This window comes from Brassica napus, chromosome C4 (genome assembly GCF_020379485.1).
Source record: "Brassica napus cultivar Da-Ae chromosome C4, Da-Ae, whole genome shotgun sequence".
Lineage (NCBI taxonomy): Eukaryota > Viridiplantae > Streptophyta > Magnoliopsida > Brassicales > Brassicaceae > Brassica > Brassica napus.
In genome coordinates, this window is record NC_063447.1 from 32385233 (window position 1) to 32402771 (window position 17539).

The following is a 17539-nucleotide window of genomic DNA, read 5'->3' on the forward strand; positions in this document are numbered from 1 at the left end:
GGTGGGGTAGGGTTTTTGAAATATGAAATTTAGGATTCTAATAACTATATAAACAAATACTTAAAACAAAATTTTTTAAAAATTTAAAAATAGTTTCAAACATAATTTTCGATTTTTAAAAAGAAATTTTGAAAAACTAATTCGGAAAAAAAAATCAAATTTTTTTTATAAAATGGTTCGAATGTGAAAAAGTATAATTCAAAAACATAAAAAAAAATATTTTTATTTTTTTATTTATTTAAATAACTATTTATTTAAATAACTATTTATTTTATATATATAGAGAACAAAGTTGGGAAATTGCCACAAATAAACCATTCATAGTACTACTTTTCATGTATACACTAATTACTTTTACCCTCACTTTTAACGAAGGGTAGAAGACACTTATACCCCTAGGGTTAACTAATCTAGACTTAGGGTTTAAAATTGAGTGGTAGGGTATGGTTTTTGGAATATGAAATTTAGGATTCTAATAAATATATAAATAAATACTTAAAAAATATAAAAAAATATAATTTTTTTTTAAAATAGTTTCAAACATAATTTTTGATTTTCAAAAAGAAAATTTGAAAAAAATTAAAAAAACAATTTCAAAAAAAAAAAATTTATAAAAAGATCGAATTTGAAAAATCGAAAACATAAAAAAAATATTATTTTTTATTATTTTAAAAAAAAAGTTATTTATTTAAATAATGATTTATTATATAGAGAGAGAACAAGGGTATAAGAATTTTTTGCCACTTAGTGAATAATATATTTTTGAAAATGTCCCTTTAGTGGTGGTAAAGATGAAAAGTGGTACCATGAAAGTGGTAAACTTGAAATTTCCTCGACAAAGTTATAAAAGTCTTTTGTCACTTAATAAAGAAAGTATTTTTGAAAATATCATTTAGTGATGGTAAAGATGAATAATGGTACCATGAAAGTGGTAAACATGAAATTCCCTCTTACTTCTTTGAGCAGTTATTTTTGGTTCAATTACAAATAGTTGTAATTTTTAAGTCTGCATTTTTATAACAGTTTATTATAATTATTAGATTACATGATTAGTGAAAAAATATTTATCAAAATTTTTTACTATAAATAATATTAAAATTATTGAAAACAAATCCACACATCAATCCCTAATAATAATAAATAATGATTTTTCAAAATCAATCAAAAACACAAGAAATGTTATACAAAGAAGCATTAAACATGAAAATGTATTTCTCTTATTCAATATGTTGTTTATTAAAAAAATGTATTTTTGTATTACAACCTCTTAAATAATAGTTTATTAATAAATCAGAAAGAAGCATATAAAAAAAAGAACATGGAAAAAATAAGGAATTTAACTTAAATTGAAAATAAAATCATGTCTAACAAACATACGAAAATAGTATAATTATAACAAAAATATTTATAAATTATAATAGAGCTTATACATAGTGTATATACTACATTTATACAAAACGGAAGATAACACAAATTTCAAAATCTTAAAACACAACAAATATTAAAAAATTATATTCAATACAACATGAAAATGAAAGTAACTAATATACCAATATGCAAACTATAATTAAATAAAATATAGTTCATAATCCACGCGTAGCGTGGAAAAATCTCTAGTACTTCTAAAAGTATGGTATGATTCTATAACTTTCATATTCCCAAAAATATGCCCTTTTTGAAATATAGTTTTGTTTGAACCCAGTTTCAAATCTCATTTGAAGACGAAACCAGAATTATAGTTTCGTAAATAATTTTATTTTTTAATAAATGCAACAAAATTAATTGTTTTAACCTATTAGAATAAAAATAGTTATTGTTCATTTTAGATGAATATATACAACTGCACCAAGTGGTCTTGGCCCAGTGGTACCGTCCTGGGTTTGATTCTCTTTGGCCATCCGGGGTGTTTTAAGTAGTAAGAAAATGTGGATCCTGCGGATCTCATAGTGGTTAGTTCTTGGACCTAGAAAGCTTTTGGGATTACACTACGGTTATAAAAAAAAATATATATATACAACTGAATAACTCAAATAATGAGTAAGTAAATTGATCATGATTCTTGTTCTCAAAATTAGCGACATATGTAAGTTAGCAACTTCTTATTATTTAGAATTTTCTTCTACTACAAAATCGTTATTTTAAGTATAAATCTTTATCATTGTGAATTATGAAAATTCAAAAATCTATATATTAAAATATAAAGTTTTTATTTGTAATTATTATGAGACCTAAAACAATTAACAAAATTGATTTTTTTTATCGTAAACTACGAATAAACCTGATTTTTATCCATCCAATCCTGATATGTTTCTGGTCCACGGTTTAACCCGGATCGACCACCGGTTCGGTCCGGGTTTATAAACACTAGAAATAACCCAGTGAGCTATTGCCCGATAGTTTATGTAAGGCGCAATTTGGTTATATGTGACTATCCACAACAATTAATAACCCGATGAGTGTTATAAATTAATGGGAGAAAGAAATTGTCTATATCTCAATTTATGGAGCCCTTTATATATATATAGAGAATTACAATAGACCGTCATAGATAAATGGAAAGTATACAAATCCTAAAGTGATTAGGAAAATGAAATCCTAAGCATACAAAGAAAAGGAAACTGTCTAAGTAGAAAAGAAATATGCCTATTTGGTTATGGCATTCACAAATCGGTTCATAACACTCCCCCTTGAATGTTATAACCATAAGAGCTCGTAATACGCTTTGGATATTGCTTCATTAAAACCTTTCCAGGAAAACCCAGTGGGACAAAACCATGGATAAGGAAAAAGAGTACAACACGTATTACTCCCCCTGATTTGAACCTCACTGAAAGGTTGATGTTGGAAGTAACTTGATGAATAGATCTTCTGAACTGTCACTTGAATGAACATGAAGTACTTGGACCCCTCTCGTCTTCTAGAAGTCGTTGGTGAAGAAAACTTGGGTAGAATATGTTACTTAGCCGTCGATCATCCTATACTCTGATCGAATGGACCTTGACTACACGCGCCTACGGCTTGCCCCATGATAGTTAGTCTTTCTTTACCATCGGCCGCAATCTGATCGAACATATTGAGTTATGGACCTCCAACCCTGCGGCCAAATATACTCACGAATTTCTTGGCTAATGTTGTTGTGATGGTTTGTTTCATAACATGTCTGAGATCTGATAGATAACCTGTATCAACAAAACCAATTAACCCTTCTTTGGGATGGTTAGTATAAAATAAATCAAAATATAGATATGTCTAATCCCGTCCCAGTGCCTTTAGGTCAGATATGAGCTAAGTTTAGATAGTAAATACATGGCAAAACATGTATCTGGCCTAGTGTAGCTTGCCAGATACATCAAAACTCCTATGGCACTGAGATATGGCATTTTGGGACCAAGAACTTCTTCATCCTCTCTCATTGGACCATGCACACGAATTTGTTCTTTATCAAATCTCTTGAGTACCTTTTTTGTATATGCATTTGATGCACAAGGATTTCATTATTAATGTACTCAAACTGTAAATCCAAACAAAATTTCGTTTTGCCTAGGTTTTTCATCTCAAATCTTTTTTAAGATATTCAGCTGTTTGGGACATGTATCCAGAGGTTCAGATTATCAACATACACTGATATTTTCGAATTTCTTTATGCAATGTTGTTCTCGAGAACTTGTTTTATCTTTGAGCTCAAGAACCTCTGGTACTTCTATCTTTTTATCCACTGGACCATCTAATTTCCTTTCTTATATATATAGTCAGACTTATTAGGAATCTAAAAGTATTTGTATCCACCACAGGGGAGTATATTTCCTCATAACATATTCCTAGTCTATTGTGAGAATCCTTGTGTAATAAGTCGTGCTTTATATCTCACGATTTCTCATATTCATTTCTCTTACTCACAAAGACCCATTTATATCCACTGGTTTATATCATATGGCGTCTATATTATATGACCAAATACGTCTCTCTTCTTTAAATAGCCTAACTCCACGTTTCCATTTTATCCAATCTGATCTTACGAGTGCGCACTCTTATATTGACGTGGGTTCGTGATCCTCATTTATATCCATTAGTTCAAGTGCTACCTTGTGTATAGATATATCATCTATGTGTCGACATTCTTATGTGTTCCATTATGTTCCAGACATGATATAATCGATTACAAACTCATTATTATCAGGACCATTAGTACCCTGAAGCTTGGCGTCCCAAGCCTCAGTGTTTGGTACATTAGAACCGGCCGGCTTTGTTTTCATGTCTAGGATGGTTTCCTCGAGCTCGGATTTTTTTATCATTTTCTGCACCTTTCTTTTGTTTCCGAGGATTCTTATCTTTGGAACCTATCGATCTACCACGTTTCAAACGTTGTCTAGACTCTGTAGCAACTTGATTATGTCCTTCTTGGACTTCATTTCGAATTGGTGCATTATAAGCTGGTATATATGACTTAGCCACTCTCTTTCGGGTCAGCAAATAAGTCTGGTAATTGATTAGCTAGCTTTTGTAAATGTATTATCTTTTGGACGTCTAATTCACATTCTTTAGTCCGAGGATCTTGCCAAGACAATAATGGTTGATTAAATGTAATATCTTTTACTCTTTTACCAGCTTATTACTTTCTCCCCCTAATCTGTATACCTGGCCTCAAACTGATCACCCATATTTGGCTCAAGGTACTTAATAATCGTGGGAGAATCATATCCAACATATATCCCCATCCTCCTTTGAGATCCCATCTTAGTTCTCTGTGGTGGAGTAATTTGTATATAGACGGCACATCCAAATGTCTTACGATGGGATATGTCTGGCTCTTGACCCGTTATCTAATCGATGGGGGAATATCTATGCTCACTAAATGGTCTGATGCGTATTAACTTAAATGCATGTAAATTTCATGTGGTCCAAGCTGTGACTGGGAGTTTTGACCTCATAAGTAATGGTCTAGCAATCTGCTGTATGCGTTTAATAAAAGATTTCGGCCAAGCCGTTCTTGGTATGTACATGTATCACGGAATTGTCCACACTTACCCCCATGGACATACCATAATCATTTAAACGCTTGAGACATGTATTCACCAGTATTGTCTAGACATATAGTCTTTATTATGAGAAAGGGGCTCGTAGCCGTTTTACTGGTGATGGCCTAATGAGTTTCCCTTGTGTACATGCTACACACGTGAGATTCTTTGGGATAACTCTTCTTATCTTTTATTGTGTTCCTTTTGAATATCAATTTTCGCATCATGTTTGTACCAGGATGGCCAATCCGGTTATGCCATAAAGTGAATATTTTTCGCAGGCATTTAGCCTCTATCATCCTGATCTTGACATAGTAAAAACCAGTAGAGAATGCAGGTATAATCTCGACCATTTTTCTATGGTCTTGGGCGAATTTTATATATCTAAAAAAAACTTTTTATTTCCTTTGCCCATTGTTTAAATATAGAAACCACTCTTATATCTTTTAAACTCAATGGGCTTCTATGAGTGAATATAAATCATTAGATCTCTTTAGTATTGCCGTAGCCTATCAAGAGAATGGCTATACCCGCAACTATATTTCTTATAAACCTATATATTTGAAAATCATTCATTCCTTTTATTAAGTTCAGAGCAAACAAAGCAATAAAATAAATTCAAAGTGATAAAACAAAGCAAGTATAAAAACCAAACAAACACAGAAGTCGAAATCAACATTATTCTTTTAGGCAATCAGAAGTTTCATATTCCGTAGGATCATCTCTTTCATGATCAAAAATCATCTTTACCATCTTTATATACCAAGTGGGCTTCAAGATTCTTCCCTTTCAGACTCTCTTGATAGAGGTCACAAAGATGTTTGGGAGTCCTACATTTCTTAGCCCATGGTTCCCCATTCCACATCTATGGCACACTGATTTGGTCGAGCTTTGTGGTTTAAAGGATATACCACGGTCTCTGCCTCGACCATGGCTCAAATTAGGTTGACACTCATGGCCTTTGTCATAGTGGTTCCCATGGCCAAATGTATAATAGTGGCCATGGCCACGTCCTTTCTACCCTCCACGGCCATGGCCGTGTGGTCTATCATCCTGGATGTGGTTAGATTCTTTGGATTCTTTTTTTTCCTTTGCGGCCTTATTGGCTTCAGGTAATGAGGTTGATCCAGGAGGTCTCAATTCATTGTTTCTTATTAGCTAGCAATAGACTCATCCACGGACTTGTAGTCCTGGATTCTGAGATTCCTCCATAGCTTTTGGTAATAACACCTTTCTTTGGTGATCATATATATCTCGATTTGAATTCTATCCAAAGGTCTAGAGGATTCTCAATTGTCAAATACTGATCTTTGAGACTCTCAATAAGATGATGGCGAATAATTAATATTGCCTTGAATCAATCTTTCTCATTTGCATTATTGCCTTCTATGATACATTCACCAAGTCTTTTTGACTTTAGGATAATCTTTGTATCCAATGCCCACTGTAAATAATTATCTCCAGAGAGATTTAGGGCAGCAAAATCCAGGCTGATTTTCGACATCTCAAATCATATATCACTCAATATTTAGGTATAATTTTTCATGCGGCCTTATTCTTAAAAACAATCAATTCAGATTTCAATCTTGTGAGGACAATGAAACAATCAATCTTAAAAGCATTTAATCAATCAGTCAATTTCTAGCAAGTCTCAGCAATACTATTTCTATGTGTTCATAATATTATGGTTTATCAAGACTAGCAAAAACGGATTCAATTAATTACTCAATCAGTTTTAAGGCTGATTTTAGCAATACTAGAATATAGATTTCAAGCATGAATTTCAATGAATCAGTTTCAAGGCTGATTGGTATTTAGCATAAACCGTGTGTAAATAATCTATCTAGTATCCGAATTTATTAAACATCAAAAACATATAATCAGATCAATGAATTTAATAGAACTCATAAGCATAATGAATTTAGGGTTTCAAGTTTCAGATATGCGGATTAAGGTTAGGACTACAATTAGGGTTTCATGATTTCTAATCAGATCAATCAATAAAATCGAACCTAGCATACAATCTTAAACCTCAAGACATTAGATTTTATCATGAATCTATCAACCTATCGATTATATAAGCATAGCAAGCTAGCAACCTATCGGATTCGATCAATTCTTCAACAAGCTGGTCGGTTTAATCAATTTTACATCAGATGAACAATTAACCAAGCAGGATGAGAAAATAAATCTATCAATCCTAACTGTGATCAAAACATTAATAAAAACAAGTAGGTCGGATTTAATCAAGACTTAAACAGATCAGAATTATTAAACTAGCAGGATGAGAATAATAAATCTAGCAACTTAATTGTCAAACAATTCTATCAACATAGCATCAGATTCAATCAGATTTAAAACCTCAATGATAAACCGAAAACAATTTTGATTTCAAAAAATTCGATTAGGGTTTTAATATGCGATTTGATAATTATAGTATAATTAATTCTGATACTTATATTATTTAGGGTTTATAGATATAGGATTAGGTTTTATCTGATTTTAATTTGTAAAATCCGATTTGGGGTTTTAATCATGTAGGAACATGATTTAGGGTTTAGGGTATCAAACTTTAGAGCTTCGATTTACTCATTAGGGTTTGATCTATTATCCTATGGCTTTTATCATAAAGATTAGGTTTTATGGTTTCATTCTTTATCAAACAATCCAAATTCGATTAATATGTTCTTAGATTTCGAATTACCTTTTAGCTTAGTTGATTGTTGAAACCGGACCAACAAAGAATGAACCTCGAGCTGGCCTGGACGCAAGCTGACTGCGAACGGATTGAGGCTGGGGTTGCGAGCGGCTGATCGGGGACACGAGCTGTTTGCTGTCGGATCGCGAGCGGTTTGATCGTCTGGTGCGAACGGGACGCTTGCTGTCCGGGAACGCGAGCTGTCCTGGATGGTAGCTGAGGCTGAGTTCGCCTAGGATCAGGCTGGAGCTGATCGGAGACCTGAGCTGGAACAAAAGACGCGATCGGATGATTAGGGTTCGTCGGGTCGCGGCTAGGTTTAGGGTTTTGCGATTTTGGTTTTGGCTCAGGATATTTAGAGTTTCGTGCTGATAACGTGTTATAAATTAATGGGAGAAATAGATTGTATATATCTCAATTTATGGAGTCCTTTATAAATATATAGGGAATTGCAATAGATCATCATAGATAAATGGAAAGTATACAGTAGAAAAGAAATATGCCTATTTGGTTATGGCATTCACAAATTGGTTCATAACAATGAGCTATATAAATATACGAGGAGACGAAGGGATTCATATTTATCTCCAAACCTGTGTCCCTCTCTCTCTCTCTCTCTCAACATTCGAAACCCTGTGGCTGTGAGTATATAGTTCATTATTTTCGTCCTCTTATACACTCTCGTCTATGTTTCTATGTTCCTTTTGTCAGATTGAAACTTGTTAAAATTAACTATTAGAATTTCACAGCGGAATCTTTAATCTCTATGTTTATAGTTTTATTTGTGGTCTGATAATTAGATTTACAAATTCGGGAGAGTACGTGAATCGTGATCAGCCACGGTCGGGTCAAGAATAATGGGGAGTCAAGTTGACAGCAAGTTCACTTGGGTGATTAAGAACTTAGCCCCTTTTGGATCGGAGATAATTTGTTCTGACTCATTCGTAATTAGTGGCTGCAAATGGTACGTGAGACGAAAACTATTCTCTAATGTTAACGTGTACGTATGCATATATGCTCTCGTTGATTTGTTTTTTTTTTCCTACAGGCGTCTTATTGCCTATCCCAAAAGAAAATGGCTTAACTACTTGACTTTGGAAGTGGCTGATTGTGAATCTTTTCCTATTGGATGGAGAAGGCTAGCAAATTTTTCCGTGACTATAGTAAATAAGGCTCTTGAACAAATCTACCGACGACAAGGTGAGCTTGCTACTTTTTGATTCTTCTTGTTCTTGGGGCCAAATCGAATATTTCATTTGCCCAGAACCGGCTTATTTATGAAGTTGGGAACAAAATTGATATTCAATAACTGGTTTATATCCACCATGTAACTTATGATATGAATGCCTGCATTGTGGTGTTATAGTAACACAACAGTGGTTTGATCACAAGACTCCCAGGTTGAGTTTTCCACTCATGAAAACCACCCTTGGGTTTCTGGTGGATGAAGAAGTCAAAATTGTTGCTGAGATAGATGTTGTTGAAGTTATCATTAATGGATTCCAAGTTCTTCCTTCACAGGTAAGAAACAAGAAAGACTCATTAGGTTCTTTGTATATATAGTTTGGTTTTACTTTACACATTTTTCTTTGCTCTCTCCTAGGTCAAATCTGTCAACCGTTTGTTTAAGAGAGAGCCAGACATTGCATCAAAGTTTCCTATAAACAACCCACTTCTGAAGACAGCATACATGAATGTCCTACTCAGCTTGACTAAGACTTTGCACCTGTCACCTCAGAAAATCTCCAACGGTGATCTGTCTGATACAGAAACTACTCTTGCACACATGAAAACTATAGGGTTTAAGTTGGAACTGTTGGAGAAAAAAATTTGTGAGATAAAAGAAAAGAAGGCAAAAGAGAAAGCTGGTAAGATTAAGATCCAAAATACTGAGGAAAAGTTGAAGGATTTGAAGCAGAAGTGCTTAGACCTTGAAGCTCAGCTGGAGACTGAGAAGGCAGAGGTTTTGGCTGCAAGTGCTCCTCTCTTGTTGTCTGATGATGAAGATGTTTTCTGATGGATTGAGTTCTTAGTTACTTGAGTTTAGGTTCTTCTAATGCTAGGGTTGGTAACTAAATGGTTTGTAGTTTGGCCTCTTAAGACTCTTTAGGTTTCTTTAGTTGTAATCAGGACGTGACACTCGGATGAAACATTCGCCTTTAACTCCCAAATGTTAAGTAGTTATAGATCATCCGAATCTCAGACTATCCAAAAAATATATATGTACGGATCATCTAGTTTTTATACCCTAATTGTTTTAGGCTCATAAATATCAAGTGTTTCTTGATGGAAAAGCAACTATCTTCGGGTGTCTGAACAAAGCATTGAGTCATGTACCAAAGAAGTTGATTGACGTGTGATACCATTAATAATCATATGTTATTTAATTATGACAAGGTATTATTAAGTTACAATTAGCTCAAGTTTATTAATGATGCATGCATCTTCTTTGGTATATATATTCAGTTACATGAAAACAATCCTCAAACACACAAAACTGCACGTGCCTAATCTGCAAGTAAAGCTTCTTCTCTGTATCACAAGAAAACTCAGATCGTAGCAATGTGGAGCGGTGATGGAACAGTTGAGATCAATGGCTTTCGTGTTTACTATTCAGAGGTAAGAACACCTATTTTACTTAACAACGATCACTTGTGGTGGTGTCTTTATACATCAAACTTGTTCTCAGGTAGAGTGTGTGAGGAGAATCTTTGAAAGACACCCAGAAACGGCATCAGATCTTCGTCCAAAGAACCAGTTGGTGAAGACTGCGTACTTGAACAACCTCCTTGACCTCATAGACATAGCTTCCTTAGCTCCTCAGGAGCTCACAGAGGAGGAACTAAGAGATGCTGAGAACACGTTTATGGATCTGGAAGGGGTAGGTTTCGAGTTGGATTGGTTGAAGAAGAAGCTGGAAGAGCTTTGCGTGAAGAAGAAGAAAATGGAATCACGTGGTGCTCGCATGAGGGAACTCGATAGAATGATTGTGGAACAGAGACAAGTGTTGCTTGCGCTTGAAGTCGAACTGAAGAATGAAGAGAAGGAGGCTGTTTCCGACAGTGCTCGACTTGGTTTCGAGGATGTTGTTTGAATGGAACTCACTAATAAAGAAGCCTAAATGTTTTTTTGAGGTTTCCTCTTTACGTGCTTGAGAACATGTGTCGTTGTCTTAACTACAAGAATCGTTTGAATAAAAGAAATATATTTTATGCGCAAATAGCAAATTAAAGAGATGAAGTGAAAAAGAAGAATGATTATTTGATAAGTCTATGTTCTCTGTTTTCAAGAACAGAGCATCCACATTAGGGTTTCTTTATTTCACATGTGTGTTTCTTGATGGAAAAGGTAAACAATATATAATGGATGTCCTACTCAGCCTAACTGAGATTTTGCGCAAGTTCCACAAGAAATCTCAAAGATGATCTGTTTGACGCAGATGTTGCACTGGAATCAATTAGAACCAACAAAAGTGATCACTGCTAACGTTAGATGATATTTTCTGATGTCACAGTTAGGTGTTTTGGTCTGTTTGCTTGACTCTAGGTGGATATAAACCAACAAAAGTGATCACATGTGTTTTTCTTGAAGGAGGCTTAGAATTTTGAAAAGCAAACAATTCCAATGGAAAAGCTATGCATCATTTTAAAGATTTGAGTCTTTGTCTCATTCAAACGGCTACTCGAGAATGATTCTTTCAATTATCAGTGCAATGACATAAGCTATCAAGATTTTGCTTATCTTTGGTGAAGAGAGCCTTGGTGAAAAGCTATTAAGACCATCTGAAGCAAGCATATCATGACATCATCAACGTTGGATATCTGATTCGGGAATTGCCTGGTTTGATCTAATGTCCGGTCAGCACATTTCAATCTCTCTTTTCTTTTAGTCCAAAACGTTCAATCTCTATTATGCAAGTTGCACCCATGTCGAAATAGCTAGTCACGCTGTTTACGTTAAATAAACATCGAAATTTAAGCAATAAGCTATCAAATTTTTAATGAGCAAATTTGGATTCAGTTCACGTTCAATTAAGACTTTATATATTGGTCAATTAATTTAAAAATTATCTATTTTGAACTTTCGTCAAGAGTTCATCAATGAGAACAACAATCTTGATAGATTAATAAGCTAAAAAGCCTACAATTACAAGACAAAATTCATCAAAAAATCTCTCCGCTCAGAGAGATGATAGGCCGAAGTTACAAACTCAGATTCAATCCATCGGCAATGACTAAAGACACTAATCAGAGATAAAGAACAGCAAACACAAACACATGACGAACACTAATCCGAGTCTAATAGTTCTTATGGTCGTCTGACAAAACACCTTAGGGAAAAAAAGACAATTCCCAACCTAACAAATAATCAGAAACAAGATATAAAACAGAGAATAGAGAGTGAAGAGAATGGGATCAGATAGAGCTAATACATAAGATGCCATCATTCCGGCAATCAAACCAATAGGGAACAATAAAGTTCAACATTCATCATTCCACATTCTCTTCATTAATAAGAACTCAAGAAAACAAAATACAACTTTTAGAGGAGAAGGGAAAGATCAGATAGAGCTAATACGTAAGATGCCATCATCTCGGCGAATCAAACCAATAGGGAACAAAGAAAGTTCAATCATCATATCTATCTCTTTCTACTCTTTTTAAATTCTCATCAAAAACACAACACATAAAAATCGATACTTTACCAAAAACAAGTCTAAATATTTAGAGCAAAACAGAATTTGAACTCCTTTAAACTCGTTGAGGGATAGAATAAACAGATGGAGCTTTATATATACAGAGATAAACCTAGGGTTTCTTTAGGGCTCCCTTCATCAAAAAGACGTAAATACCCATTTGTTAAAATGGGCTCAACTAAGTCCAGAGTTTATGATGGGCCCAGGTAAGTCTGAGTGTGTAACAGTGAAGATACATTATGGGCCGCAATTGGCCCAATAGTTCTAAGAAGGTTTCATACAAAATCTTTCTTGTTAGTTATTTATTTCTGAAAGTATTATTTCTGAAAGTTTCTGAAAGGATTACATTGTAAGTCACTTTATCAGACTTAAATAACACTCTGAGTCACTTTTGACTCCTAACACACTTTCTCTTTGCTTTTTACACACATATACACAGCTGTCAAAATATTAATTTTTTATACTACCCTTCTTTCGATTGCACATCGTAACTATAATCTAACTAAGTTTCTTCTCTTATTCCTTTAGTTTCCAGATTTTACTCTTTTATATAACTGAAGAGAAAAACCAAAAGTTTCGACAGAGTGAAGCGGAGAGCCACTGCCGCAGCTGGTAGTGGTGTAAAATCATCTTGTGATTCATCTGTTCATGCATCTTCTACAGCTTATGTATATTCCAAATCCTCCACACAACACGAATCGTTGGATTTCATCTTCCCACGTTGCTAGATCTGAATGGATTTCTCGCTGACTTTTTACTTCTGCTGCAGTGAATCACTTAGTTTGACTTTGATTCAGCCGGAGAAAATCGAAAGCTTCAGAGTGTGAAGTTGATTTGCTGTCAAAATTAATATAACTCGACGGCCATGAGCTCAGTCCTCTGCTTGTATCTTCTCTCCTCAGAGATTCTCAGAAGAAAGCTTTGTCTCCCCTGAGAAACCAAGTCAATGGCTGAGGATTGGGATCTCTGCGCCGTCGTCAGAGGCTGCTTTGCCGTCAGCTCATCAGCAACCACCACAACCACCGTCTTCTCCACCAACATTTCATCTCGCACGAACCATGTATTCACCTTCGAACCAAGAAATAATACCGTCCTCTTCGGTGAGATTCGAGATCTGTACACGCCGTTCACACAACATGTACTTATGGATTTTGTTAATCAATGTCCATGTGGATAGTGAAAGAACATGTACATATGAATGCTATTTAGCCTTTACAAATGTTGAAACATCGAAATATGTGTGATAGCGCTAGAATGTTGTACAACTGAGAATTTTTTAAAGAGATTTGTGCATGTCATTCGGTTATTCAGTTATGATATTCATCGTTAGAACAATATACATAGGGGCGTACACGTGGACATCGTTAGAACAATGTACACGGGGATAGCAGCAAAACAATGTACACATGGACATACAACTCTTCTTTTAAAACAGGCACCAACACATGCTCTTACAAATAGTCTCTTAAAAGATGTATGAATACGACGACAATGATATTTTTCTTTATCGATTAACACTTAACAAAGGTGTACACCGTCTAGACATGTCTACATGTACACCGTCTAGACATGTCCACATGTACACTGCCGCGGTTCTTCTATGAACTATCGTGAAACTTCACTATATGAATTTGTGACGAAACGTAACTTCCTTCGACGGCTTTGCTAGCTATGTTACCTTGGAGTTGGTGAATGCAGTGAAATCTTCATGTTTAAGCTGCGGTTGCTGAGTTTGAGAGGGAGACGACCTCAATCGAAGCCTAAGATAACGGAGGTGGGAATAGGTGGAGAATGAAGTTTGTCTTCGGGATGGATGTAGTAATTGATGACCCAACAAACAACTAAGGCTCTCTTTTCCGAGAGGTCAACGGCCACTCAGATTTTACGGCAGCCTCTGATGGTTAGTGTTCGAGAGCTCGACAGAAGTGATGAAGAAACCTCCACCTCACAGAGTCACTAAAATAATTTTTTTTATAAAATATTTAACCGTAAAAAGATGAGGAGAAGTTACGGCAAAAAAAACTATGTTAATATTTAATTCAGTTTGTTGATGCTTTCGGTTCCTCCATTTTAAAATAATTTAAAAATTAAAAATATTCAACTAAAACTAAAGAACAACCAACTACACATCTCGTTCACCTTTAGTTAAGGGCAATAGGGTAAACAACCATTGAAAAACTACCTTAGTAGTAGAATGTGACCCGCTGTATTATAAAAAGTCAAAAAGTGACCTTTTATGTAAAAAACTCATTATTCGGTTTAAACTCTATTTACCCTCCTTCCTTGCGAAAGCTTTTTGCATCTGAGTTTGCTCTTGGTACAATGTTCTTTTGATTTTTCTTTTCGGGAGCTTGTAGAAAGTTGCTTTTAGTTTATAAAATCAGTTGTAAGTTATAGGCCTGGGCTCTGGGGTCTTCGGGTCGGGTTCGGGCCGGTTCCTTTCGGGTCCGGATCTTTTCGGGTCCGGGTTTTTTCGGGTCCTAAATATTTAGACCTAATAGGTACTTAGAAATTTTCGGTTCGGGTTCGGGTCGGTTCTTCTCGGGTCCGGGTCGGTTCGGGTCTATAATTAAAATACCCATAAAATACTTGTAATTTTTCGGGTCCATATCGGGTCCGGATCGGGTTCGGGTATTTAGGATCTGAAAAAGACATGATATACCCAATTCCATCAACTTTAGTTGAATATTTGTCATATATATCTAAAATTTTACAAAACAACTTAAATGAAACTATTAATAATTAAAATAAAACATTTTAAAACTCTAAATTTTACATTTTAAAGCTTAATATTACTTTAAAAATGTTAAAAAATAATAACAAATGTTGTTAACAAAAAATATTTCAACTAAATCATAAAATAATATATATAAGATAGAACACAAAAACATCATAGTTTTAGATATACATGTTTTTAAGTCGGGTACAAATCGGTTCTTATCGGGTCGGGTCTATTTGGGTCGGTTCTTTTTCGGTTTCGGTTTTTCGGGTAAAAAAAATTTAGACCCAAAAGGTACTTGTAAATTTTCGGTCCGGTTCCGGGTCGGATATTTTTGGGTCGGTTCCGGTTCGGATCTTCGGTCCAGGTTAAAATGTCCAGGCCTGGTAAGTTACGCTGACAAATAATTTTACTTTTATTTCTTGTTACTTGATTTGATATCTGTCTGTATGAGCCCACCACTTTTTAGGATGAGATTATACAAAGACTAAATACATAATCTCTTGAAAGATTAAGGAAATGAAATTCAACTGGTGAGTTAGTTTCTAACGTTAATTACTTTGTTGATGTATAGGAATTTCGATTGTGAAAACATTTCTAGACAATTCCGTTTGCATTTTTTTTTTTTGAAGAATCATGTCCTCTAGGAACACCCTTGAGATCAGGTCAGTGGAAGTTACGTTTCTTCTTGGAGCTTAATATTTTTCAGTCAACACTTATGAGTTGTTGATTATTAGAACATCATAAGATTGCCTTAGGATTTTCAAGCCTAATCTCACACCACATACTAATCCAATCATAATTAATTAGTGTTTCTGTAAAGGAGAAGATATAAAAATGTAGAACTATGAGTTTGTCTTGAATATCCCCTATATATTATTTGAGAAGCATCACAACTTATTTTTATAGCCACATGTCGTCACTATAATGATTCTTAGAATCATTAGAGAAATATGTTGGTCCATCTAATTATATAATAAGTTTTTTATTAAACTAACAATAAATTCATCATTAATGTACTTTATTATTTCCTTAAATAAAAATTATGGAATTGCCTAATGTGGCTAAAGTATATATGGCAATTAATGATTTTGAATAATAAAGATTTGATAAAAAATAGTTTATCTTCTATCATATTTGTTTAATTTTAAACTATTAAATAAATTAAACAACCACAATAACCATATAATAAAAATTTAGATTTTTATGTATATGTTATATTTTGAATTTTTACAAACGGCTATAAATTATTAAAACTGTTAAAAGTCTCACATTCAAATTTTATGATCCATGGTTTAAAATTTTTGTTATGACAAAATACAAATGATTACAAAAATTATATAAGTAAAAAGTCTAATTTAATTAATTATTAAGATTAATATATATATCGTTTTAAGTTAAAGTATAAACCATATAAAATACAATATTTTAGTTTCAAAATTTACTTTGAACAATTTTTTTGATAAAAGTTTTCAACGATCATTGTCAAATTTTTTTTTTAAATTATAAATTACTAAAACTATTAATCCCATAATGAAATTTTGTTATCAGTAATTTAAATTTTTTTTCTATAAAAGATACAAATGATAAAAAATACTATATGAGTAGAAATCATCATTTAATAGACATTAATATTAAAAGTATACTAAAATATATTATCTATGTTAGTATGATTTAAATTTAATAACATATTCTATCTATGTTAGTATGATTTAAATTTAATAACATATCCTATCAAATATAAAAAAAAATATTTTTTGGATTAATAAAATTGATTTATATGTTCGCACCAATTTAATTATATATTTAATAGTTATTGACTTTTAATTATTTAATATATATTTATTATTTCATAATATGTAAAAATATTTAATACATAAAATAATTTATATATATAATGTTGATTCCGCGCAAGGCGCGGATCTTAACCTAGGTGATTCTTATTTTAAAGAAATATAAACATGTGGGTCATGTTGATTTGTGTAAACTAAGTGTTATGCATAATGTCCCATATCAATCTATATTTTAAAAGGAATTCAGCAACTTGTGTATGCATCACATTACATAAAGTCTTTTTCTTTCTATCAGACATTATCAAGTGTCTTTGTAATATATATAATATAAAGTTTTTTTTCTTTTTAGCCACATTTCTTCTATTTGTCGGGCTTAATTAATAGTCACACATATTTATTTATGTTATCTCCTTTTCCCCCCACCCAACAAATCCAAAAGTATAGACTTAAATAGTTAAATTTATAGTTCATTGTTTTACATTATGAAATTTGGTAGTATGTCTTTGAAATTATAAACGAAAAAAATTAAACGTGGTTAGGAAGACGTAAATTCACATTTTCCATATTTGTATTTTAATACACTACTACGAGAAAACACAAGCTTAACGAGGAAAGTAA

At 33.4% G+C, this 17539-nt stretch overlaps 2 protein-coding genes and 2 non-coding genes across 5 annotated transcripts; 2 read left to right on the top strand and 2 right to left on the bottom strand.

Annotated features, from left to right (window-relative positions):
- The first annotated feature begins 7578 nt into the window (after positions 1-7578).
- Positions 7579-9801, top strand: LOC106395485 (MATH domain and coiled-coil domain-containing protein At3g58260-like). Of its 2 annotated transcripts, XM_013835930.3 has the most exons (4): positions 7579-8677; positions 8762-8913; positions 9080-9234; positions 9317-9801. In XM_013835930.3, the coding sequence occupies exons 1-4, from the start codon at positions 8571-8573 to the stop codon at positions 9728-9730; spliced, it is 828 nt and encodes a 275-aa protein (XP_013691384.1). In that variant the 5' UTR covers positions 7579-8570; the 3' UTR covers positions 9731-9801. The 2 variants fall into 2 exon arrangements, with proteins under 2 accessions (XP_013691384.1, XP_048609683.1); XM_048753726.1 differs by having other exon boundaries at positions 7579-8913.
- Positions 9802-10211: 410 nt separating this feature from the next.
- On the top strand, positions 10212-11538 carry LOC106395484 (MATH domain and coiled-coil domain-containing protein At2g42465-like). Its single transcript, XM_013835929.3, has 2 exons — positions 10212-10332; positions 10403-11538. Exons 1-2 carry the CDS (start codon positions 10276-10278, stop codon positions 10805-10807), a joined length of 462 nt encoding a protein of 153 aa, XP_013691383.1. The 5' UTR covers positions 10212-10275; the 3' UTR covers positions 10808-11538.
- A 582-nt stretch (positions 11539-12120) lies between these two features.
- LOC125586784 lies at positions 12121-12209 on the bottom strand. Its single transcript, XR_007323313.1, has one exon. It is a non-coding gene; the product is annotated as a small nucleolar RNA Z102/R77 (small nucleolar RNA).
- A 59-nt stretch (positions 12210-12268) lies between these two features.
- Positions 12269-12359, bottom strand: LOC125586783. Its single transcript, XR_007323312.1, has one exon. It is a non-coding gene; the product is annotated as a small nucleolar RNA Z102/R77 (small nucleolar RNA).
- Between the last annotated feature and the right edge of the window lie 5180 nt (positions 12360-17539).